At 44.6% G+C, this 26070-nt stretch overlaps 1 protein-coding gene and 1 long non-coding RNA gene across 8 annotated transcripts; one reads left to right on the forward strand and one right to left on the reverse strand.

The window, feature by feature from the left end:
* Positions 1-902: 902 nt before the first annotated feature.
* LOC139062462 (uncharacterized) lies at positions 903-7893 on the forward strand. Of its 6 annotated transcripts, XR_011516002.1 has the most exons (7): positions 903-1419; positions 6291-6413; positions 6484-6701; positions 6814-6890; positions 6974-7078; positions 7154-7186; positions 7259-7893. XR_011516002.1 is itself a non-coding variant. In XM_070543337.1 (5 exons), the coding sequence occupies exons 2-5, from the start codon at positions 6404-6406 to the stop codon at positions 6978-6980; spliced, it is 312 nt and encodes a 103-aa protein (XP_070399438.1). In that variant the 5' UTR covers positions 903-1419; positions 6291-6403; the 3' UTR covers positions 6981-7893. The 6 variants fall into 6 exon arrangements, 1 of the variants encoding a protein (XP_070399438.1); XR_011516005.1 differs by having other exon boundaries at positions 6291-6422; positions 6567-6701; positions 6786-6890; positions 7154-7893; XR_011516003.1 differs by having other exon boundaries at positions 6786-6890; positions 7154-7893.
* A 1204-nt stretch (positions 7894-9097) lies between these two features.
* LOC139062463 (uncharacterized) lies at positions 9098-10426 on the reverse strand. 2 transcript variants are annotated; one of them, XR_011516007.1, is made up of 3 exons: positions 10341-10426; positions 9374-9437; positions 9098-9287 (listed from the first exon to the last, which is right to left on the reverse strand). It is a non-coding gene; the product is annotated as an uncharacterized lncRNA (long non-coding RNA). The 2 variants fall into 2 exon arrangements; XR_011516006.1 differs by lacking the exon at positions 10341-10426 and having other exon boundaries at positions 9374-9512.
* Between the last annotated feature and the right edge of the window lie 15644 nt (positions 10427-26070).

Here is a 26070-nt window from a genome sequence, read left to right on the forward strand (position 1 = left end):
TGGGCGCATAGGTGGAGACTGGCGCCTTGAGCTTGGCAGGCTCGGAGAAGGCGGCAGACCAGCAGCTCATAGCAGCGGGAAAGCGCGGCCAAATAGGGTCTAGACAGCGTGTCTGAGTTGCCCCGAAGATTCCCGCCAAATCATCCGCTTCAGGCGGGGCTGGTTCTGGCACAGCTAGCCCCTTGTGGGCTGCTGCCGCAGAAATGATGGCGGGCAGCTCCTGGAGCAGTGCTCTTACTGCTGGCAGGGAGGAGCGAGAAGCCACTGGGGCAGAAGGACCCGCTGGGCGGAGCTCATCGACCTCCGTTATGTCTAGGAGGGATGCCGCCTCGTCGTAGTTCTCGCTGTCGGTGACGTCATCCAGCCGGTTGAAGCCAGCCGGCTCCTGACCGGCGTCGAAGAAATCCAACGCCTTGTCCAGCGGGTACGAGTCAGCCACCGGAAATTCTTCGTCGGCGGCGGGAGTGAAGTACTCGACCCGGCGAATCTTCTCTGCCACGGGCAGAGCGGCACAGAACGGGCACGAGGCCTGCGGGGTCAAGGCCAGGCCAGCGTGGTGAGCCCCGAGACAGACCTCACACTTAGCGTGCAGGTCTCCGCTGGAAATGGAGCCCGACTGGCAGGTCGGGCAGGGTCTGGCGTCGCTGGACATGGCTGGTAAGTCTTCTCGGATAATCTTGCTCTTTCTGGATAAATTTGCTCTTTAAGAAGCTCTCAGCTTGGCATGAAGAGAAAAAGGAGGCGAGCAGTGGGGTCACTGCGGTTATATACCACGAGGGGGCCCACTATTGGTGGGCGTACATTTAAGCTCTTCATGATTGGCTGATGCGGAGATCATCCTTCCAATAGCAGCTCGCTTAAGGGCTAAGACTAGACGAAATAGAACAAGTTCTTTCCAAGCCCCCACAATGCCGCTCAGAAAATGGTCCCAACCCGGAAGTAAGAAAAATTGCAGTTCCACCCTCATCCGCTGGGGGCTGGTGCCAGAAGCGAGCAAATCCTCATTGACTCCCATGTTGAAAATGCCGATTTCACAGCAGAAATAAACATGTTTACAGCCTGGTGCCAAAACATGTTTTTTGTCTAAATTATCTAGTTTATACTCATGACAACTCTGAGGGGGGTGAATTTTTTTCTCACTCTTCTGTTTAAGTGTATTGAAAGCCTAAAATTCTGTATAATTAATGAGCATCGGACACACGTGACCGCCGCCTCAGACCCACGTGACCACAGAGCTAACTCCGTGGAAAGGCCTCAGTACAGCCTCGGCCCCTCCTGGAAGCTGTTTCGGGATTTTGAGTCTCTGTGCTTGTGAATTCTGTTTTGGATATTATTGGTGCAATTGTTGGACAAAATGACTTGCAGTGGTATTAATTGCACTAATAGAGCGTCCAAGGAGTCTCCACTTCATTTTTTTCGGTAAGTTAAAATCTATATTCGTATTTTATGTCACTGCTGCCTTTAAACTAACTGAGTTTACCGAAGTAGCTAGCTAGCCATCAGTTTAACATGTAGCATTTACTGTTTAACCATGAAATTTAAATGTAAAATACGGTAAAATAATTAATAGGGCATATTTAGATGGGTAATATGGTAAAAGATCAAAATGGGTTGAAATATGACGGAGCGCTAAGAGGGAGACTTCTGTGTCCATTCTTCCACCCGGTAATCCCCAGCGGTCAGGCCGGGCAGCCTGTTCGATCCGGCGCCTACTTGCTGCGCCTAGCTGCTGCGTGGTCTGACCGCTCGTGGAGTTTTTCATGTCTGACTTTAACCGCATCTAATACTGTATTATGGCGTGAGCGCAACAGCGACAACTTAATATCGATGTGTAAGCAGCCTGAGTGGTAGGGTGTTTTCATCTGAACCCTTAAAATCTCCAGCAGGCTTGGAGTGACACCTGTGTCCATTCTTCCATCCGGTAATCCCCAGCGGTCAGGCCAGGCAGCCTGACCGGTGCGGCGGCTAGTTTCTGCGTGGGCTGACCGCTCATGGAGCTCTCAGAGAAAGATCTCGTCTCGTCTTCCTCCGCTTATCCGGGTCCGGGTCGCGGGGGCAGCATCCCAACTAGGGAGCTCCAGGCCGTCCTCTCCCCGGCCTTGTCCACCAGCTCCTCCGGCAGGACCCCAAGGCGTTCCCGGACCAGATTGGAGATGTAACTTCTCCAACGTGTCCTGGGTCGACCCGGGGGCCTTCTGCCGGCAGGACATGCCCGAAACACCTCCCCAGGGAGGCGTCCAGGAGGCATCCTGACCAGATGCCCAAACCACCTCAACTGGCTCCTTTCGATCCGGAGGAGCAGCGGTTCTACTCCGAGTCCCTCCCGAATGTCCGAGCTCCTCACCCTATCTCTAAGGCTGAGCCCGGCCACCCTACGGAGGAAACTCATTTCGGCCGCTTGTATCCGCGATCTCGTTCTTTCGGTCATTACCCAAAGCTCATGACCATAGGTGAGGATTGGGACGTAGATCGACCGGTAAATCGAGAGCCTGGCTTTCTGGCTCAGCTCCCTCTTCCCCACGACAGATCGGCTCAGCGTCCGCATCACTGCAGACGCCGAACCAATCCGCCTGTCGATCTCCCGATCCCTCCTACCCTCACTCGTGAACAAGACCCCGAGATACTTAAACTCCTCCACTTGAGGTAGGACCTCTCCCCCGACCCGGAGGTGGCAAGCCACCCTTTTCCGGTCGAGAACCATGGTCTCAGATTTGGAGGTGCTGATCCTCATCCCAGCCGCTTCACATTCGGCCGCGAACCTACCCAGCAAGAGCTGAAGGTCAGAGCTGGATGAAGCTAGGAGGACCACATCATCCGCAAAAAGCAGAGACGAGATTCTCCTGCCACCAAACTCGACACACTCCACACCACGGCTGCGTCTAGAAATTCTGTCCATAAATGTGATGAACAGAACCGGTGACAAAGGGCAGCCCTGGCGGAGTCCAACCCTCACTGGGAACAGGTCCGACTTACTACCGGCTATGCGGACCAAACTCACGCTCCTCTGGTAAAGGGACTGAATGGCCCTTAACAGAAAGCAACCCACCCCATACTCCTGGAGCGTCCCCCACAGGGTGCCCCTGGGGACACGGTCATAAGCCTTCTCCAAATCCACAAAGCACATGTGGATTGGTTGGGCAAACTCCCATGCCCCCTCCATCACCCTTGCAAGGGTATAGAGCTGGTCCACAGTTCCACGGCCAGGACGAAAACCACATTGCTCCTCCTCTATCTGAGATTCAACTATCGATCGGACCCTCCTCTCCAGTACCTTGGAGTAGACCTTTCCAGGGAGGCTGAGGAGTGTGATCCCCCTATAGTTGGAACACACCCTCAGGTCACCCTTCTTAAAGATGGGGACCACCACCCCGGTCTGCCACTCCCTAGGAACTGCCCCCGATGACCACGCAATGTTGTAGAGACGTGTCAACCATGACAGCCCTACAACATCCATAGCCTTGAGATACCCAGGACGAACCTCATCCGCCCCCGGGGCTCCGCCGCTGTGTAGTTGTTTGACTACCTCAGCAACTTCTGCCCCCGAGATCGGACAGTCCATCCCCAGGCCTCCCAGCTCTGGTTCCTCCTCGGAATGCGCATTGGTGGGATTGAGGAGCTCCTCAAAGTATTCCTTCCACCGTCCGACTATAGCCTCAGTTGACGTCAGCAGCTCCCCATCCCCACTGTAAACAGTGTGAGCGAGTTGCTGCCTTCCTCTCCTGAGGCGCCGGACAGTTTGCCAGAACCTCTTTGGAGCCGATCGATAGTCTTTCTCCATGGCCTCACCAAACTCCTCCCACGCCCGAGATTTTGCCTCGGCAACTGCCACTGCTGCACCCCGCTTGGCTATCCGGTACCTGTCTGCTGCCTCCGGAGACCCACAGACCAGCCACGCCCTGTAGGCCTCCTTCTTCAGCCTGACGGCTCCCCGAACCTCTGGTGTCCACCAGCGGGTACGGGGGTTGCCACCACGACTGGCACCGGCCACCTTACGACCACAGCTAGCAACAGCCGCCTCGACAATCGCAGAGTGGAACAAGGCCCACTCGGACTCAATGTCCCCCACTGCTCTCGGGACGTGGTCAAAGCTCTGCCGGAGGTGGGAGTTGAAGACCGTCTTGACAGGTTCTTCTGCCAGGCATTCCCAGCAGACCCTCACTATGCGTTTGGGTCTGCCAGGTCTACGCGGCATGTTCCCTTGCCATCTGATCCAACTCACCACCAGGTGGTGATCAGTTGACAGCTCCGCCCCTCTCTTCACTCGGGTGTCCAAAACATACGGTCGCAGGTCAGATGATACGACTACAAAATCTATCATCGACCTGTGACCTAGGCTGCCCTGGTACCAAGTGTACCGGTGGGCATCCTTATGTTCGAACATGGTGTTCGTTATGGCCAAACTGCGGCTTGCACAGAAGTCCAATAACAAAACACCGCTCGAGTTCTGATCAGGTGGGCCGTTCCTCCCAATCACACCCCTCCAGGTCAAGCTGTCATTGCCCACGTGAGCATTGAAGTCCCCCAGCAGGACAATGGAGTCCCCTGATGGAGCACTATCTAGCACTCGTCCCAGGGACTCCAAAAAGGGTGGGTACTCTGAACTGATATTTGGCCCATACGCACAAACAACAGTCAGGACCCGTTCCCCGACCCGAAGGCGCAAGGAAGCTACCCTCTTGTCCCCCGGGGTAAACCCCAACACACAGGCAGAGAGTCTCGGGGCTAACAAAAAGCCAACCCCAGCCCTCCGCCTCTCACCCGGAGCAACTCCAGCAAAGTAGAGTGTCCAACCCCTCTCCAGGTCTCGGGTTCCAGAGCCAATGCAATGTGTCGAGGTGAGTCCGACTATATCTAGCCGGTACCGCTCAACCTCTGCCACAAGCTCCGGCTCCTTCCCCGCCAGCGAGGTGACGTTCCATGTCCCAAAAACTAGTTTCCTTGTCCGGGGATTGGACCGCCAAGGCTCCCGCCTTGGTCTGCCACCCGATTCACATTGCACCGGACCCTTCATGTTCCTCCTGCGGGTGGTGGGTCCACAGTTGGACGAGCCCATGTATCCGGTTCGGGCTGGGCCCGGCCGGGCCCCATGGGCGAAAGCCCGGCCACCAGGCGCTCGCTCACGGGCCCCAACCCCAGGCCTGGCTCCAGGGTGGGACCCCGGTAACCCTCCGGGCCGGGTACTCCGACTCTTCGTTTTCACCGCCATGAAAGATCCTTCGAACTGTTCTTTGTCTCACCCTTCACCTAAGACCAATTTGTCATGGGAGACCCTACCAGGGGCACTAAGTGCCCCAGGCAACATAGCTCCTAGGATCATTAGGGCACTCAAACTCCTCCACCACGATAAGGTGACGGTTCAAGGAGAGACAGATCTGACCGGAGAAATACTGCAGCTCGGTGAGAAGTCTATAGGGCATACAGCGTTTCCCTTAAATCCCACAGCCACGCCGACAAGATCCCAAGTTTCTTTGTTTTTGTTGGCGCTGTTTACCGAAGAAGCAGCGGGAACTAATATGTTGTCGCTTGTGATCACAGCCGGCGGGTAGCAAGTATGTACAGTCTATGATTTTACCTCTCCCTCCTGCAGTCTTCCCCTATTAAAATTTAAAATGTGTAACTTCATGTATTGGGATGAATGACTGATATTCATGTTAAACTCAAACGTTAGGCATTTAGGGGGAAAAAACAAAATAATAAACATTATACAGATGTCAAATAAATCAAACTGTAATTAAACAATATATTTTCAAAGTCTCGATTCTGGATAAAATCCAACAACATATGCTTTATAAATAAACACTACACATGGCTTTTACACACAGACACACACACACACACACACACACACACACACACACACACACACACACACACACACACACACACACACACACACACACACGTTACATTGTGATTTCTTAGTAAATATTCTATTTGGCGAGAGATAAATTTTATTGTATTTATCCTAGTGAATCTATAATTAAACGGGTAAACTAGCAGTAGTACATCCAACATCAAAGAAAGTAAAATGTTATTATCAGGAGAGGGAGAATGATTAAGTGGTTAGCAGCAGTGTGCTAGATGATGGCCCCCTCCATGAGGCCACCACAGCTCAGCAGAACATCATTGTAGCTTCTTCTGGGGAGAAAAACACTTAGAGAAAAAATAAAGTTAACAGCTGAAATAGCAGGAAATAATACAGTTAAAGAGCAGATTGTAGAAGAAAGAAACCCCTGGGTTAAACTGGTCTGTCTACTGCATAATGCTGAACTCTTAACATGTGTCCTCAGGGAAGGACCTGATTGGTGTCCAGAACCTGTTGAAGAAGCACGAGGCTCTGCAGGCTGAGATCACAGGTCATGAACCTCGCATCAAGGCTGTCACCCAGAAAGGAGAGACCATAATGGAGGAAGGTAGAGCAGGTCTGGTCCTGACATGTTTCTGAGGTGTCTGCAGGTTCTGGCTCACTTTGTTTGGGTCCAGGTCACTTCGCTGGTTCAGAACCCTCGGCCCGTCAGAACATTCTTATCCACCACGTTCTAACACCAGACCTGTTAACCCGACAGCAACAAGTGGCTCCAACTGACGATGAGACCGGGAAGGAGCTGGTTCTGGCTCTGTACGACTACCAGGAGAAGAGTCCTGGAGAGGTCACCATGAAGAAGGGCGACATCCTCACGCTGCTCAACAGCACCAACAAGGTTCGTGTGCCCTTCACAGCCGAGGAACGACCTCCAGCTCAGAGCGAACATCTCCACACCTGCTTTGTGTTTGTGTGACTTTAGGTTGTTTTACTTGAACTCGCGTCTTTAGCTGAATGAGGATGGAGAGACGGGTCGGACCTGGAGCAGGTCGAGGTCTTGCAGAAGAAGTTTGACGACTTCCAGAAGGTCGGACTTTTCCTCCTCTCCGTCTCCCAGCAGCAGCTGTCAGATCAGCTCAGGTGATAATCAGCTGTGCTTTTGTCCTGCAGGACCTGAAGGCCAACGAGTCCCGCCTGAGGGACATCAACAAGGTGGCATCTGAACTGGAGTCAGAAGGTCTGATGGCTGAGGAGGCTCCTATGGTTCAGGCTCAGGTGAGCGTCACCTGTCTGCAGCAGCTGGTCCCTCTCACTTCCTGGTTTGTTAACTCTGCTCGTCTCTGTTTGTAGCAACAAGAACATCTGGGTTCTGCTCCTGGAAAGGTGCGTGTTGTCCTCCGCCTCCACCAGAACCAGACGTGGTGTTTTTGTTACCACTCATTTGTTTGTTTACAGGATGAAGCCGACTAACCCCGGCTTTCCACAGGAGCCGTCAGCTGCACGTTACTGCAGCAGCACGTCATAGCTGCTGATAGGAACCGCTGTGGTCAACAGAACCTTTTCCACTGGAGCCGTCAGCAGTGCGAGTCGGCCGCGTCTCAGGAGCAGCATGTCGTGGCCTTTACGCGCCGGTTCTATTTTCTACGCGCGACGCCTCTGAAACGGGTCAAGTTCGACATTTTTGGGGAAGGAAAGACAGGAAATCGGACGTGGAAATTGAGAGAAGCTACCGAGATTTTCAGAATAAAGAACGTACTGCCTTCCGGTTGCTTTAATTTTAAAAACAGTTACTAACTGTGCGGCCCCGTGAGAAGTTATCACCTAGCTAGCGGTCTCCTTTGTTTTTCAGGTCCGTATTGGCGATTATAAAATGGACAGAACATAAAACACAAACCATGTTGTAGTTTTCTCCTGCTTGTTGTTGTGTTTACTGACGAAGTCACTCGTGTGACTTCGTGCTCGGTCGGTGACAGCTGCTCCCCTGCTGCTTCGCGTCTCGTGGGAAGGGCCAAGCAGCAGCTTACGCGAGCAAGACGTGCTGCTGCAGTAACGTGCTGCTGACGGCTCCCGTGGAAACCCGGGGTAAGACGGCGTCATGAACATGAAGGCTTTGAGCATGACCTGGCAGCTCTGGGTGATAAGGTCCGCTTCCTGATCGGTACCAGGACCCGGGTTGTCTCTGGAGACACGTTCTTCATGGTTCTGGTGACTCCACCCCAGCCGTTCCTGATCAGCAATCAGCGGGGTGCTTTCCTATTTAAGGTGGATGGAGGACACAAGTTGACGCCAGAAGATTGCCTCAGTTTTGGTAGTAACCAGCCACTCGTGTTACCTCTATTGTTCCTAGGATTAATGTTATTTCGTAGTGTTTTTGCTCTTATATTGGATTTACCATTCTTCAGGATTCCTGTCGACCTCATTGGATACTGACCTCTACTCCAGGATTTGGATATTCAACACACAGACCTTATCACCAGCCTCCATAACCCACCTCTCATCTCACCCAGTGCCCCATCCACCAGGACGCCCCGCTTCTCTCCACCTCTGCTCCCTCTCCTGCGCTTCCTCTCTACCTCTCCCTCCTCCAGCCAACACATACACCCACCACAGTAAGTCTGCTGAGCACCTCTGCCTGCCTACAATGGATTTTGAAACCAGAACCTAAGCTCACCTGTGTTCTCCCTCCTCCAGACGCTGAGCTGTTGTTGCAGTTCCAACCACAGACTTATCTGTGCACCTTAAGTTCCTCCTTATAAATAAATCATTTTTTCCATCAGTTTTTGGTCAGTGTTGTATTCTGCATGTCTTGGGTTAAGTACCTTCCTCCAAACATGACACTCCTCTTCAAAGAGCAAATCTGTTCAGCACATTCTGACAGACAGACCACCATTCTTCTGTCATGATGCTGTACAGGACATTTTTAGAGTTTTTCTTTTTAAAGATAAATAGGATTACATTTAAATAGCAATACTTTCACATTATCATTTTCCCACACTTCTGTATAACTGTATTTTGTTGTTTTTCAATAAAGAATGACAAATTATTTAAGTTTGGATTTGTTGCACACAAATATAGATCTGTAAAAAATATCTACAAAGCTAATGTTTACATAAGTATGATTGGGTTTTGCAATACGCCACTATTTTAGTAAGATTTTTAAACCAAGTAAAGTTAGTAAAGAACACATTTCTATTGTCTGCTAAGAAACTGTTGGGATTTAAAATGGGCCTGTTGTACAAATAACTTGTAAATGATTATTCCTCACTTTTGTCTTAACCAAAGAAATTCCAGTAATTGAGCAAAAACATTTATTTTTAACACTACATTTTATAAAACAGGGCGCAAAGTGTCGGCACATGTATGTATGTATGTCGATGGTCCGCCCCAACCGAACCAGGAGACACAGACGTCAGGGAGGCCAAGGTTGTCTCTGCAGCTCTCTGGGCACCACGCCTCACTCAGCTGTCTCCAATGATCCAAATGGCTATGGAGAAAAAATAACAGGTTTGTCATAATTGTTTAAAGTACAAAACCATACATGAAGTGGTGAGACAGGTATGTGGAATTTACACTTGCTGCTTTGTGTAGCTGATGTTGGAGACACACAGGCTGCCATGGTGACCTTTTAACAGATCTAAGAAAAAAATGAAAATTAAAAACTCCAAGACCTCATGTCATATTTACTAATCAGCTATGGCTGATTTATTGTTTGGATCACAGTGAGTTACACTAATTCTAATATATTTTTATTTCTATTATACATACATACTTTTTAACTGTTATTTTCACATGACTGTTATCAGGCTCTCTTGTTCTGGTTCTCATGATAATTCCGTGTCTTCCAGTAAGTTATCTTGTGCTTACTTCATCTGTAGAATGTCTCTTTACTTTTGGTAAATTGTACTGAGTCCAGAATAAAGACTAGTTGGCTGTACAAGATACAAACAAGTATTACATTTTGGAAATATATGAAATGTATTTAGGCTGCTAATTTAGCTCGAATACTAATAACTGCCATATTTTCCGGACTATAACTCGCACTTTTTTACATATTCTGGCTGGTCCTGCTACTTATACTCCAGAGCGACTTATATAACAAAATATGTAGGCTACACCGCGCTGCTGCGGGCCGACTCCGACCCACACAAGAATGAGTTCCCCTGTCCCGCTGGGAGGGTTTCAAACACCGCCAGCATCTGTTAGAGCCTGTGGCGGGGTGCTGAGGGCCGGCTCCAGCCCAGGAATGAGCTCTCCTCGCCGGCCGGGAGGGGTGGAAACACCGCCATCCTCTCCTCTGCTGGCTGTTGTTCATTCTGTTATGGTTACCGGTGCTTGTGTTGCAATGTGAAACGCTTGGTCTCAGATTTTGTAAGAAAGATAATAAAATGTCCCCCCAAAATACGACTTAAATATATGTTCTCTTCTTCATGATACATTTAATGGCTGGTGCGACTCAGGAGTGATAGCGCCGAAAAAAACTACTGAAAACTTGCTCAAAGCAAAATGTTTTCATTACGGAAATAAATTATAAACTTACCGATTTAAAACTTTTTAATACTGGTACTTCTCACGAACAGGCGCAGAAAACCTCCACCTAAACTCCGTGTAAGGTTCAGGTCGATGGGTGTTCCAGTTAGCTCCGGTTGGGTTGAAGCTAGGTGGCTACATCCGTTAGCTCGGCTCCCACCTCCGCTTTAGCTTTGGGTTAGCCAGGGTTAGCTTCAGGTTAGCTCGTAGCTAGTTCGCCAGGGTGTCGTCACTCGAGCCCAGCCTTACAGCCACACCCTCAGCGCCTCCTCTCTTCCCTTTTATGGAATTGTCTGGGCTGGACGGAACCTGTGACACGGTCAAAATGGCGGTGGTGGCCACCTCCCATTATAGACAACAAACGTGTTATTGAAGCCAATGGAATCCGTTTGTCCAGTATATGTACAGTCTATGGTTCTTTCATGGTTTGACTTTGGCGCCCACACAACGAAATGGCGCACTTCCAATTTTTCAACAACGGCTTTAGCTGATTCAGGATGTGAAAGCACGTTGTGAACTCGGTAAAACAAAATGTCCATTTGCATTCAGTGCCGAGGCATTTGAATAAACAACTACTCGGTAGGTTCGTTTCTGTGCGCTCTGCAGTGCAAAACATAGCTCCTCAATGACTGTAAGGTTTACTGCAAAACATGCAGGCAACCACGTTTAAACACTGCTAGAAAACTTCAAAGTGTGACAGCTCCGGCAAAGCTAAGCTAACTAGCTTTGCTGCACGATGAAACAAAAAAGAAAAAAATCCCCTAAAAACAAACCACTGTGCTTTTTACATTTTAAGGAAATGAAACTTAGCTTACAGACACTTGACGTTGACGTGGTCCTGTGGGTCCTCGGGAGAAATTTTTCGGGAGGAATTCAGCCTCAGAGTCAGAGCCGTTAATTCAAACTTCGTCCAAACGGAAGTCACGCGAGAACGAGGGCAGAACGGAGAGCTGGAAGAGCGAAGTGTCCTCTGCCATGAGCTAAATACGTTACAAATCACTATAGCCTTGCACCTATATTGGCCACAGTGGGGGAAATTTAGAGATTGTAGCAAAGAACTCAGTAAAATTTTCCTGTTTTTTTTTTTCCAGTTGGGTGTTGTCTGAAGTACGGAAGACTGATGCTGCCAAAAATGAAAAATAGAACAAAAATAAATAAATGAGAAAATACTATTGTAAATAATTAAACAATGACATAAATTTATTTATAATTAAATGTTTTTGTAAGAACTTTGTTTAATCTATTTATTAGTTTATTTATTTCTATGTTTAGTTTTAGTTCCTCATTTATTTATTTATTTCCTCATATATTCATTTATTTACTTTCAGTTTGCAAGGACAATTCCTTCATTTTGATTTTCTGCATTATAAAATGTATCTTATATCATCGACTAAGGATAAAGTGAAACGTGATTATTTGCTATAGATTTTTGTTAAATGTTTTGTATTTAATGCACTTGGGACAAGGAAATAAGGCAAAACTTGAATGCATGAAATCTTTATCTGTTCAAATTGTATATATTTTTACAACCACTATACACATTCTGTTGGAGCCCCTATAATCCTGGGTCACACAATGACTAATACTGTGTGCCATCACTGGTGGGTTTCTGAAGAGATGAACTGAAGCCCAGTGGGCCAGTCCCACCACTGCCATCTTGGCCTTGTCATCTGTCTTGTCACTCCTGGAAAATGGGGAGCCTAAGTCAAACCCATCTACTTCTGGTGACGGTGGCAGAAGCGTTAAGTGTCTGCCCCATGATCAGACAATTGCAGGCTCAACCCCCACTCAGTCAATCAATCAATCAATCAATCAATCAATCAATCAATCAATCAAAGCTTTATTTATAAAGCGCCTTCCGCAACCCTGTCAGGAAGCCCAAGGCGGTGAACATGGAACAGTACAAAGTTAAATAAAGTGAATAAATCAGAAAATAAAAGCAATTCAAATTACAGATTACAAATTACAAAAAAAAATTACAGTCCATCACTGTCATTGGGTAAGGTATTTTTTTTTTTGTACCTGTAAACATTATTTTCTGCTGTGTATTTGGCATTTTTAACATGGGACTCAATAGGAACTTGATATCTGGAACCAGCCCCTAGCAGATGAGGGGGGGAACTGCAATTGTTAAAAAATGTATTTATTTTTATAAATTATTACTGAAAATGTAAAATTTCATGGTAACAGGAACACTTACCCCCAAATTACACTACCTCCGCTCTGCTCCACTCTCGCTTCCGAACTCAATTTTTACTGGTACGTGCTCTACAACGGCTCCGCTCCAGTGCGGAGGCCGCAGGAGCAAACTGTGGCCAAAAGGCCTACTACGTCGGATGTTGAGGTTTTCTGAATGGGGCAAAAGTTTTCCCGTCCTCGGAATGAAAAAGGAAAAAATGAGAAGGAAATTTGAAGCTTCTACCATGTAGTCCTGCCACGTATGTTTGTTTATTTTCCTAGAGTTGTTTTATTTTTGTGTTATTGAGAAGTTAATACCATTTTGATTACATAATGGTCTGTCGTTATTTTCAGCTTTCTTCTATATTCCAGCACCTGAGTTGTGTTTATATATTTTTGACAAAATTACTTTTGTAAATGCGATTGATGTTTATTCTCTAATTTATTTTTTATTTTTTATTAGGCACGCAATACTAGTTTTGTAAACTTCTAACTGTTTAGTTTTTGTTTTCTACATTGTCATCTTCCACTGCTCCCCTACTGCCAGGGGGTTAAAACAAACGTGTAAATGTAATGCCCTGTTTCTGTTTGCTAAAAATGTAAAAGTCATTTCCGCTTTTTCCAAGAAAGTCGTCCTGTTTCTGCTGACGTGAACTTCTGGAAATCCCAGTAGAGTAACAATATCTGGTATTCACCTGGCTCAGAGAGGTCAGCTGGGGTCACAGCTCTCAAAGGTACATTCAGTGGTACTTTTTACTTTCAGATTGCGATTGCTTAGGTTCTTATTATAAATGGTAAATGGTCTGTATTTGTATAGCACCTTCTTAGGCTTCTACAACCCCCAAGGCGCTTCACAATACAATCAGTCATTCACCCATTCACACACACATTCCCATGTCAATAAATTTGATAATAAAAATGAAAAGATGTGTGTAGGTTGGCTACGTTCGTGTCCTTTAAGAAGCTGTACCACCTGGAGTCATGTAAAAATGTGACTTAAAGTAACACACGTGACAGCCCCATCTAGTGGACAACTTTTGTCTCTGCGCATACCTGTAGTTATCGTCCATTTATCGTTATCGAGGTGAAATCCTCAATATATCATGATGTTGATTTTCGGCCATATCGCCTATATCACCCATATCCTGCACTACTGGAAGCAGGGAGCAAAGAAAATAATCCTGACACACTGACGTCAAAACATTTGTCTTAAATGTTCAGATGAAACCTGCTTAAAAAAACATAAATTTTTTCATTTATCTGCCCAAAAAGAGGACTTTTTCAGGATGCACACGGATAAGAAAATGTGTTAATATTATGAACATATTAAAAAGTAGCCTCATTGCTTGTAGTTCTAATCATTAACTTCCTCAATAAGCAGCAACGAGTGGCTGAGTGTTGCGCTGTCCCACGGCAGGGAGGCGCTGAGCTGAGTGAAGCCACCTCTGCTGGGAAGAATATGTGTTGCTGCTGGGACACAGACCTCAGCTGCAGCGTTGTTACTTCTAGTTTTTGTAAGACAGGCAGAAACAGGGCCGTGCACAGACCTTTGAAGGGGCGGGTGCTCAAAGTTAAAAAAGGGGCACATATAGAGCAACATTTTTAACGATCCAAAAAGCTTGAAAATTCAGATAAAGAGAAAGTCCTGTTCTGATACGAGGTGGTAGGGATGCACGTAGCTAACTGGTTAATTGCTGTTAATGTTGTAACCGGGTAAAGCAGTTTTTCCTAGTTAACTGCTTCAAGTCCTTCTGCTGCGCTGGGTGTAATATATTTTGTGCCACCAGAGCGCCGCTGCCAAATATGTTTACCGGGCGACCGCAGAAGAAGAAATGAGCTCGTCACGTGATCAAACAAATGTGCTCAAACACGAAGCGGTTAGTTAGCAGCAAGCCAGCATTGGAGCCGTTTATTCCTAGTTATTTAATACTTGGAGCACAATAAGCCTCATCAAAGCGCTGAGCCTGGCAGAACACGACGCAGCGAACTGAACCGAGACCAGCAACGAGTCAGTGTGCCGTGACGCTCCAGCTTGTGTCTGAATCCTAATTTGTCTAGTAAATACAGAAATGTCAGTGTAATTATTCAGTTCAATGTAAGAAAACAGTATTTTTCAAAACCGTGGCCTCCAGAATGCACTTACAAGCACGCAATCACAAGCAGCGCTGTGTATTTGATCCCAGACGGTCCGCGGCGCAACAAGCTCAGAGTCTGACGGACATTCCAGCTGTCATCCCGCTCTCTCTTTACATCTTGTAACGAGTGTGGGACTTTAGTTGTGCGTCTGAAGTATTTTAAAAAGAGTAGATGGAAAAGGTGTAATTTATAGAGCGAGGGCAAATGTCTGTGTGCATCGGGGTGGGGTTGTTTTCATGGTTAATTGGCTATTAACCATTAAGGGGCGTCAGTAGCCGGTTAAAGAAATGCTGGTAAACGTGTGTCCCTAAGAGGCAGTGTTGGGCAAGTTACTTCAAAACTGTAATGCATCATTTATTACTTGTTGCCCTCATTTTAAAGTAATTCATTACATTACAATATTACTGGTTTTAAAATGGAAGGAATTACACTACTTTTGCATTACTTTAAGTTATTTTCACCAAAACAACTTCAGTATGAATCTGGTAATCTGACGCTCAGTGAACTCATGACATATATGTGGAAGCTGATGTGGTGTCTGAGCTAGGATTGCTGTTAAAAACAGTCAGATATAATAACAGTGCTTTAAAATGATTGTTTATTAAATAAAAACAACAACAATCTGTACTCTCAGCACGCTGCCATCTTATAGGGCCATCTGAGCAGGGAGTGAGGTGGTGGGGGCTCCAAGCCTATATTTGCCTTGGTCCTCAAATGCCTTGATACGGCCCTGGATGTGGACTGACTTCTGGGGTGATCTGATTCTATCACGTATAAATATTAAATGCTTATATATTATTGCTTTTCACTGGTAAAAATGTGTACTGGGGATAGATCTACCAACTTTTTTCTTTTCAAGCACTTTGTTTTTTATTTTATTTTTTTATTTGAATAATTTCCGGCCCTTTCTCTCTCTAACCTTCCTGCATGCTGCATGTTTTTTCCGTCTTCCAGAAAAACTGTTTCCTAGATTTCCTACTTTCTAACTAATCAGCCAAAGAGATCTACCGAACGCAAAAAAACAAAAATAATAAAAGAAGCTTAATATGCGCTGCGCTCCAGCAGCAATGAGTTGAAATCACCGGCGCACAGATTATGAACTCAGCTGAAAAGTACATGAAGTACCAGAGAATATGAGCTGATATAAACGATCGCAAACGAATTACTTTGTTTTGGTGGAGCGATTTTGTGAATATAACAGCGGCCGCGCAGGACGCAGCTGGAGTATTTGAGCCGTTACCGCTGCGTCCTCTCTGCTCATAGAATGCCCGCATAGCTGAGTCCATAAATGACGTCATATATGTGGATACTGGATCTTTTTTCAGGTTTCCCGCAATTAGAATTTATAGGAAACCCACATCTTGATTCTGGGTTTAAAAAATGCATTGTAATTACCGCATTACTGACAATTGTATTGAGTAAATATTACCATTTTCTTTCCCTGTAATGCCTTACATTACCACATTATAGCAAAAAGCAATGCATTACAGTAATTAATTACTTTTGTACCACGTTACTCCCAACACTGCTAAGAGGTGGTAAATTCATTAAAAAGAAGAAAAAGGGGAGAACCCATCCAAGTTGTCCGTCTTTCTCTGTTATTTTGTTAATTTATCCTTAAAAATTGTTCATCCAGGAAGTACATTGGACGGAATGCAACCCCAGAAAGTTATCCAGTGTGATACGTCGCTATGTTAGCCAAGATTTTTTCATGTTTGTAGGAAATTCTTGATCCATGATCGCACTCTGAACTTCACACTAAACCCGAGAGCTCTGCTACCAACCTAACATTTGCAGTTAGCTCACACGGCTGCTCACCTTTGTAAGCCTGATTCATGCTTCTCCGTCTGCGTCAGTGCGGAGACACGCAACGTCCTTGCGTGCCTGCCGGAGAGCTCCGCAAGGACGGATGGAGTCGAGCTCTCTTTTCAAATCATCCGTCAGTCGAGACGGACAATGCAAGCTTGTGATTGGTCAGGACGCCGCTGTTGTTTACAGCGCCGCCATTGCGCCCTCAAAAACGTAAAGAGAGCCGAGGATAATTAGCGGCAGACACGGAGCAGCTTGAAGAATACCTCGCGAAAAAACTATAAAAACATGAACATTTAATTCTCCCGTGACTGGAGGAGTGAAAAGATGCACAGCAAGCGTTTTATTGGTGGACGGAAATGACAGGAAACGTGGGTTTGGAGGTGGCGAGTGCATGAAGAGATGGAGGAGGATGAGAGACAAATTTGTCTGTTAAAAAGTCTCTTATATACAGAAAACACAATATAAACACACTATCTTGGACCGATACATGACAGGATACCACAGAACAGCGCTACTCCCTCTGTAGTCCTGCCGGGCAATTGCTTTGCAACACTCTCCAGGAGACGGAGAAGTATGAGGGCAAAACGCTTCCGTCAATCCATGTGTGTCTGTCCCTTGCAGAGCTGACGGAGAAGCATGAACCAGGCTTACCTGCGACTGGTCGAAGGGAGCTCATTTGGCCCATTCTCGCCTCTCTCCACTGGATCCCTGTAGAGTTCCATATTCAGTTTAACCCTCCCACTGTCCTAATGGGTGTGACCCCTTTAGAAAAGTTGACCATTGAGCAGGATTGATGGTTTATCCCTTGGGTCCACGTGGCAGGAGTGAGGAGTGAGCACCACCTCACCCCTGCCACGTGAACCTCAAGGGATAAACCATCAATCCTGCTCAATGGTCAACTTTCCTCACAGGGTCACCCATCAGGACAGTGGGAGGGTTAAGATTTTGGTTCTTGACTACAAGTGTTTAAATGGCCTTGCACCAATCTACGTCTCTGAGTTGCTCTCACCTTATGTTCCATCTCACTGTTTGAGGTCAATTAACCAACGTAGTTTGGTTGTCCCCAGAGCTAGTCTTCAGAGGAGAGGTTGTAGAGCATTGTGGAATCTTCTGCCCATCTACATTAGGATGGCATCATCAGTTGTGGTTTTTAAAAAGTGACTGAAAAACGCATTTTTACTCTATTGCTTTTAATACTCTTCAAGAGCGTTTTAGTCTTGGTTTTATGACTTTGTCTGGTTTTAGTCATGCACGCTTTTGCTTTGTTGCCTATAGTCAATTTTATTGACTAACTGCTAGCAGTTTTTTAATCTATTCCTGTTTTGGATTTTATGAGTTTTTATTTTATTTTACTGCTGTAATTTTAAATTAACTTAGGTTTTAACACTTTAAATACCATTTCCAGAATACTGCTCATACTGTGGCCATAAGTTTGCTTCATGATGCTGATCCAGAACATTTCCCATGTTATTTATTTCCAGTGTTATAATAATAGCGGAATGGTTAATAATAAAAAATACATAATAAAGTATTAAATCGTATGTTTTCATGCTCACGTTCACTTTGACCATCTCTTTGTGTGAGGCAGAGCATTTATTAGATGTTTAACCCTTTTATGACCAGTTTACGGCTATAAAATTGTAATAAAAGTGAAAAATGTTTGTAACTGCTCCTTTTTTCAGAACAACCTCAGCTTTCAGTGTCTGGTTTGTATTTACTATTTATGTCTATAAAAAGCTGCTTAAATGTAAAAAAAAAAGGATTTTAATTTTCATGTATTACTAAATAGGAACTTCATTCGCTTTAACCACATATTACCACTAGGGTATGCCAAAGTAACTTTCTTATGCCACTCAGTTACAGTTTTAATCTATAATACCTGTCTGAATCTAGGCTTGATCTGTGTCAGGCAGCTGAAAGAGGAGGCAGGGGAAACCGGCGTTAGCACAGCCAGTGAGCCAGGTCGGTCCGGAAAAAAGGTGGACTGTGGAGAGCTTTCGGTTGAGCTTCCTGGTCTGAGCTGAGACTTCGGTCATCTGCGCTTGCTTTGGATGCAAAATTCTGAACCCAAAAGCTCTCTTATCTTTTGTGTTGGAGGGGGTTCCACATGCACCAGTTGTAGCATAGGGCTATGGTAAAGATTTTCGCGCCCCATAGAAACAGGAAATACATCACATAACTGTAACAGAATGAAATGACTGTTTTTTTTCCTCCTCTGCACAAGACTAGTCTGCATGAGATATGGTCTCAAGGTCTCATGCATTCCTTCTAACCTGCTTATTTTCAGCTCAACAGAAGAATGAAGAATGAACTCTTTTCTTTTATTAATCAAAGAACTCTATTTTAATTAAGCTAATCCAACCAAGTGTTAGTCAACAAATAAGATGTGACCAATCTGTGAAATCAAAATATTAATTACTTTATTACAATCCTATAGAATATAAAGGTACTATGACTTTAAATGTTCCAACAGGACTGATTTCACGTAGCGTTAAAAAGACATGACACATTCCTTTCACTGATCCAATCACAATCTGACAGATCTGACGGAGGCATGGTTTTGATGGTGTTTGGTAATTTTTCATTCGACAATAAACCATAACATCCGAAGTATTAAACTATGCCACGTCATCTCTAACGCCAGTTCAAAGCGTTCCAGAGAAAATGACAGAGTAGCCAATCCTGAACTATCGTTTTCAACCAAAAAGAACCAACGACAAGCTGAAAAAATTGTTGCTATTCCAACTGCTGCAACAGTTCCTTTCAGAATAAAAGCTGAACCATCAAGACCCAGGCTTGGGTCTCATCAGACGCCAACAAATTGTCGGGACCCGGAAGTAACTCACAGACTGGACTGGTCGGCAACCACTGCTTTTCCTACCAGCTTGGTTCCAGAGAAGGTCAAGCTAGACCTCAACATTCCTGATCTAAAGGGGACTTCCTGAAGGGTAGGTAGACCGGCAAATGTGTCTCATGTGTTCATGAACCTCCTAACCAAAGCTTAATGCGAAGACATCACCTTCAGTTCCCATCAGAACAAATCACTTCTTCGGATTTGCTGGTTCTGATTAACATCACATGACATCCATTCACCATCTCATCCACTTTAGTTAAACCATACATTTAGTTTTAAAATCAGTCTAGTTTAATTTGTTAGTAATAAAATTCTTAACTTTTAAACTTTACTCTCTCTCTCTTCTGTTGTCTCTTAGTGAATACGAAGCGGTTATCTAATCCCTGCAATAAAAATTCCAATCTTCTGGTTTAAATAACTCACAGATCCGTAAGGTGGATTTCATATTGCCTATGGAATCCCACGCCTTACGGCTTATTAAATAACCTGTAATTTAAATCATAATAACTTGTGTAACGGAGATAGAGATCTCCACCGGGAGTTCGCTCCCAGGCTGCCGATCTGATCGGTAGTCGCCCCGTTGAGTTGCTTAGCAATAGCCTGGCTTACATAAGCTTCTTACACGGAATAGCCATGGGTGATACGAATTGTCCACGCTAAATTAGGCCGAATAATAATACGGATGCTCACGAACGTTCGATTATTCGTGCCAGCCAGTTCTACTGCAGAATTGGACCAAATTGCCTGAATCAGCTGACAGGCTCGCTAGCGTAGCACGCAGCTGCTAAGCTTAGCTTTCGGTTTCGGCAAAAACGGAGTTGCAAGCCATAGCCAAAAATTGATCGACACAGCGCTCCTGTGTCTTCTAAATTCACTACCCACAAAGGGATAAACATTTGCTTCGTTCGAGTTGATTTAGCGGCGTTTTTAACACTTCGGTGTGAGAAACGGACTCGGTTGCATCGGTGCTAACCGCCAGGTGACGGACGGCGCATGCGCATCAAACCGCCATCTTGGTCAGACCACGCAGCTTCGACCAGTCATCTTTAGTACGGTCGGTAGAGTGATGTTTCTGGGTCACTACTTAACGGTTCTGCCTGAATGTTCATTCAAAACAAAAAATTTCTCCTGTAACAAAGCTCATTTATAATCAACCGGTAAGAACTGTTTCTTGTTCAGCTTCCATAAATTTTACAACAAATTAAAGGATCCGTACATTGGTTAAAATGAGCTCAGAGGAAATTAAACAGCTAACATCCCTCATACAACAGATGAGAAATGATCTTCAGAGATCCCAAATCCAACTTGCTGAAGTGACAAATGGATCCCAAATGCAGCTGGCTGAGATGAGAAGCATGAAATCGCAGCTTTTCAATCTGCAACAGGATGTCACAAGAATCCAAGATTTTGTTAATGATTTTCAGGTGGGCGGGGCAGCAACCCCGTGTTCTGCTGATCTGCCGCCAGATAAAACGAGAACGCTGCAATCTGATGTTTTAATTGGCTCTGACTTACAGGAAACCCTCAACATCTCGCAATTCGCTCCATCCACATTGATGATGAGTGACACCCCCACGGACAGTGGCGCGGTGCCCCCTGGTACAGAGCATATATAAACATGTATTTACATTCAAGATGACAGCTGGAAAAATCCTTCAGATAACTCTGTCTATGAAATTGAAATGGCTGCGACATGACACGTCACCTTAGATGAAGAGAGATGAATCAGCGCCTCCTTGTGGGAGGTGGACAGGGTTACACCCCCTTTTGACTTTAAATGGAGATGCTGCACTCTAGTGAGATCATGAGATCGTCCCGTTTTCAACCAGAAACATTCATTTTAGTTTTTACTGTTAAAATATGTCTCAGAATGAGCACAGAGTGTCCAAATGTACAAATACCAGGCTATGGCTCGCCGTTCTGTAATGATTTAAATTACATGTTATTTAATAAGCCATAAGACAAAAGATTCCATAGCAATTATGAAATCAACCTTATGGATCTGTGAGGTTATTTTAAACCAGAAGATTGTAACTTTTTATTGCAGGGATTAGGTAACAGTTTCGTTTTCACTCAGAGACAACAGAAGAGAGAGTCAAGTTTAAAAGTTTAAAGATTTATTAAAAACAAATTAAAACTAGACTAACTTTAACACTAAATGTATGGTGTAACTAAGGTGAATGAGACGGAGAATGATGTGATGTGGAATGTTGCTCAGAAACAGCAAATCTGAAGAAACGATTAGTTCTGATGGGAACTGAAGGTGATGTCTTCGTGCTAAGCTTTGATTAGGAGATTCATAAACACATTCAACGCCATTTTGTCGGCCTACATACCCTTAGTGGAAGTCCCCGTTAGATCAGGAATGTCGAGGTCCAGCTTGACCTTCTCTGGAACCGAAGCCGGTAGGAAAAGCAGCGGCTGCCGACCAGACCAGTCTTTGAGATACTCCCGGGTCACGACGATTTTGTTGGCATCTAGTGAGACCCAAACCTGGGTCGTGATGGTTCAGCTTTTATCCTGAAAAAAACCGTTGCTTGGTTGGTAAAATGCAACAGATCTTATCCAGCTTGTCGTTGGTTCTTTCGGCTGAAGAGGAAAGTTACAAATTGGCCACTCCGACAACTTCTCCAGAACGCTTTGAACTGGTTTTATACTTCGGATGTTTTGGTTTATGGTCGAATGAAACGTTGACAGATTTACCAAACACCACCAAAACCACGCCTCCGTCAGATCTGGCAGATTCTGATTGGATCAGTGAAAGCAATGTGTCATGTCTTTTAACGCTACATGAAATCAGTCCTATTGGAACATTTAAAGTCATATTACTTAATATATTCTATAGGATTATAATAAAGTAATTAATATTTTGATTTCACAGATTGGTCACATCTTATTTATTGACTAACACTTTGTTTGATTAGCTTTATTAAAATAGAGTTCTTTGATTTATTAAAAGGAGAGAGTCCTTTCTTCATTCTTCTCTTGAGCTGGAAAGAAGCAGTTATAACAAATGCATGAGACCTAGAGGCCATATCTCATGCAGACTAGTCCTGTGTCAGAGGAGAGGGGAAAAATGACTTTTGGTGGAAAACAGTCATTTCATACCGTCACATCAGCTAATGCATTCTGTCCTCATGGGCTCCCGTAGAAGGAAACATGGCATCTAATACGGCATCGCCCAGAGACTTAGACCCTCTCCCATGTATTTTAGACCAGATTTTTATGGTTATATGTTACAAAACCGCCAACTTTTTTCAACAACAGGGCATCATTTAATACATTTTCAACAACATTTTGATGGATATTTACAGAAATTAATGGTAAAAAACTACACATTGTCTCTTTAACAAAAACTTAATTCACACCAGTAGAGCTCTGTAACACTGAACCAAAGTGAGGACCAGCAATATGCCCTCAGTTTGAGACACACACACACACACACACACACACACACACACACACACACACACACACACACACACAGGTTTTGATGTCACAGGATTGTGGTGAACTAATCCCACTTTACTCACCCTCTGCAGAAAAGCTGTGATCTGATGTAAAGGATAAAAGTTTTATACACAGAAAAATACTTTAGTATAGTTCCTAGATCTTTCCTGAGCCAGAGGTGCTGGGTAAGTCCCTCCAAAGGGATGTCATATTTCCACTAAATACCTTTGCCTGATTTCAGTGGCAAACCCAAGAAGCTGTGCAGACCCATATCTGAGACGTGTGTTTGATAAGTGCAACTGTGTGTTTTTACAGGGTGGCTGCTGCTTTTCTTCATGGTAGACCACATAATGATAGATCGTACTGCTGAGACATTTAGATGTAGGAGTAGTGGTGACACCATGTAAAACACTGAACAGAGAAATAAAATGGTGCTGTTTGAACAAAGCACATGTTGCTGGGTGTTAGGAATTCTCTACGATTTTCTCTGTGGCTTAAAAGTGTTTCATTAAAAGTTTTCATGTTTTGAAAGTAAACATTTCATTTTATCCAGTGCAGTGAGTGGCCCTTTATGCTGAAATTACCTACATTGCTATTGTTCACCAGCTAAGTGTGTAGAAGTAGCATCACGTTGGAGAACAAAAACAATCTTAGCTCACGGTACGTTTTCACCACACATTTTTGTCCTCTAGCACCTGTTTCATCTGTTGTTTATATTTTTCTCTGTCCATAACTGCTGTAGTTCTTCCTTTGTCTGCCAGTAGAATAGTTATCTGTTCATTTTTGGATAAAGCTGTCATGGCTGATTGTTCTTCTTTTGTAATATTGCTGTGTTGAATTTGGCTGTTTTTTAACATCCCAACTATGTTATTTCTAAGTTCTGCTGTCTTTCCCTCATCTGTGATCTGTTGACATGCTAGTTCTGTTGCTACAATGAACTCATCATATGGTATTTCTTTTGGCGTGACTGCAAAGTTTAAACCTTTCTTTAATATGCTCTCTTCTGCTTCTGTTAGTTCGTATTGTGAAATGTTACATACCCATGAGTGTGGAGTTATCTTGTATTTCCTCCCTCTTTTTCTTGTTTATGAGATTGTTTAACTTCTTTATGTGTCTTTCTTTTACTTTGTGAACTCTTTTTCCTGTTTTTCCATCATGTGTCCTTTAATTAGTTCCTCCATTTGTTCATCCAGTTTGTAATTCCTTTTTAGGTCCAGGTGTCTTCTTTCCAGTTCGTCTTCTACTTGCTTCTGTTTGGTTATGACGTTTCTCATCCTCTTCTTGAGCAGTGCTCTCTGTGCTCTTTCTATTATATTTTGTGCTGTCTTGGTCCGGATCGGTGTTTTCAGCTGTAGGCTTATGGGTGTGATGTTTTCATCCCGGCATCTTAAACTGAAGCGAAGGTAGTTTCTTAGACGTGCGCGTTTCTGGTGTAATCGCTCCAAACGGCGGAAGTCCTTCGTTCCTTGTTGTCCGTATTTCTCTTTGAACGTCTTAGGTGTGTTCTTGCTGTGTCGTATCTCTAATTCCATGCTAGTGCAACTAAAAGACAAAATATCAGCTGGACTTAAATGTGGAGTCATTTACGAAATCCCATGCGAACCCTGCAATAAAACATACATAGGAGAAACCGGACGCCAACTCAACACACGAACAATAGAACATAGAAAGGAGTGTGAGAAAGAGGCAAGTCATAAACACACGAGAGCAGCAAAAGAAGAAGCAGAAAACACAATAAAGAAGTCAGCCGTAACAGATCACTGCATAAGAGAAAACCATTTAATGGACTGGGACGACACAAGGATCATAAACACCAAACAACAAAAATACAAAAGATGGATAAAAGAAGCTATAGAGATAAGGAGACGTGGATGTGGGACCATAAACAGGGACGACAGAGTTTACACGTTGGACCGTGCATGGGACTGCATCGTCGGAGAGGGGAGAGCGGGCAGCAGAGGGCGACAACGTCCTCTGCTGCCCGCAGATAAACGGAGAAGGAAGTGACGCGCCACCATCAGCGTCAGCCTGAGGATGTTTGCAAACGAAACGTAGCGGGAAAACAGGTGAACAAAACTGCTCTGTATTTTAAAAAAGAACTACAGCATGGGATGTATCTAAATAAATCTTGTTAAACCTACATAAAATAAACAAAATATGATAACATAAATCTTCAGTCTGCTGTGAGACAGAGGTCCCACCAACAAAAAGGTTTGGGTAACGAGATCTCCATCTAACATCTCAGAGATGGTGTGAGTCAGTTTAACCAGAGCTCATTTACTCCAGATTGCTGAGATTCAGTACATTCGTGTTGAAATGTTTTCTTTATTTCATCTTATTATCATAATAAAAACATGAAAGCCGTTTTAAAGGGGACATATGATGACTTTTTATGAAGACATAAGAGCTCTGTGGTTGATACCAAACATGTTCATGTTCCTTTCACTAAATCCCTCTTACATAAAGCAATTTCAGCAGTATTTTCTTGAGTTTCAGTACCTTCCTGAATGAGCTGAGCTGGTCACGCCCACCCATCGCCCGCTCAGGCTGCTTTAAACTGAGAAGCTCCGATATCCGGGTTAGAGCTGCTACTTCTCCAGCAGCAGCTTTCTCCTGCAATGACAGGTGGTTTTATTCTTATTGCCTGTTGAAACAACTTTTTAAAGGTATACATTTCCTAAAACCAAGCACTGACAGAAAACAGAAGGTTTTCATTTCACACTGGAGTGTTTACAGAGGCAGCACTAAATAAGGCTCAAGGTGAGGTTTGCATATTTTGTCTCCTTTAAGACAAATCTCCTGCTTGAAAAATCGAAGGGTTTATTGTTTACTAGGAGAGTGTATTGGCAAGAAATTGGTGACATGATAAAAATCCCAGAACAGGAGAGACAATATGATATATTGTGATACTAAAAGTCAGAAGATATTTAGAATGTTTAAAGATTTTTCTCTGATCAGCCGCGTTGCCAGCCGATTATAACGGGGCTTTGACCCCGAATGTTTTTCAGTCGAGCCCCGATTGTTTTTTGTCTTTTATTCAGCCACACTTGCTCGCTACTCTCTCTCTTTGTCACAGCATGCCGGGCTTTCTAACGTGACTCGCATGTCTCCTCTCCTAATGTTTTAATTCACCGCTTACAGAAGAAGGTACAGAAGCCAGGAGAGGCCAAAATTCCTCAAATGTATTTTGTCCTACTGGCTTATATGTATTAAAACTGAGATTCCAGCCATGATTGCTTTGATGTCTGTAAGGGTTGTCACGGTAACCGGTATAGTGGTAAACCCCGGTAAAAAAGTTGACAATAAAAAT

Source organism: Nothobranchius furzeri, chromosome 13, assembly GCF_043380555.1.
Source record: "Nothobranchius furzeri strain GRZ-AD chromosome 13, NfurGRZ-RIMD1, whole genome shotgun sequence".
Classification (NCBI taxonomy): domain Eukaryota; kingdom Metazoa; phylum Chordata; class Actinopteri; order Cyprinodontiformes; family Nothobranchiidae; genus Nothobranchius; species Nothobranchius furzeri.

Excerpts from the sequence above, each read along its gene's own strand:
- LOC139062462 (XM_070543337.1), top strand. Across the intron at positions 6,702-6,813 it reads TGCTCAACAGCACCAACAAG|CTGAATGAGGATGGAGAGAC; the intron begins GTTCGTGTGCCC and ends TCGCGTCTTTAG.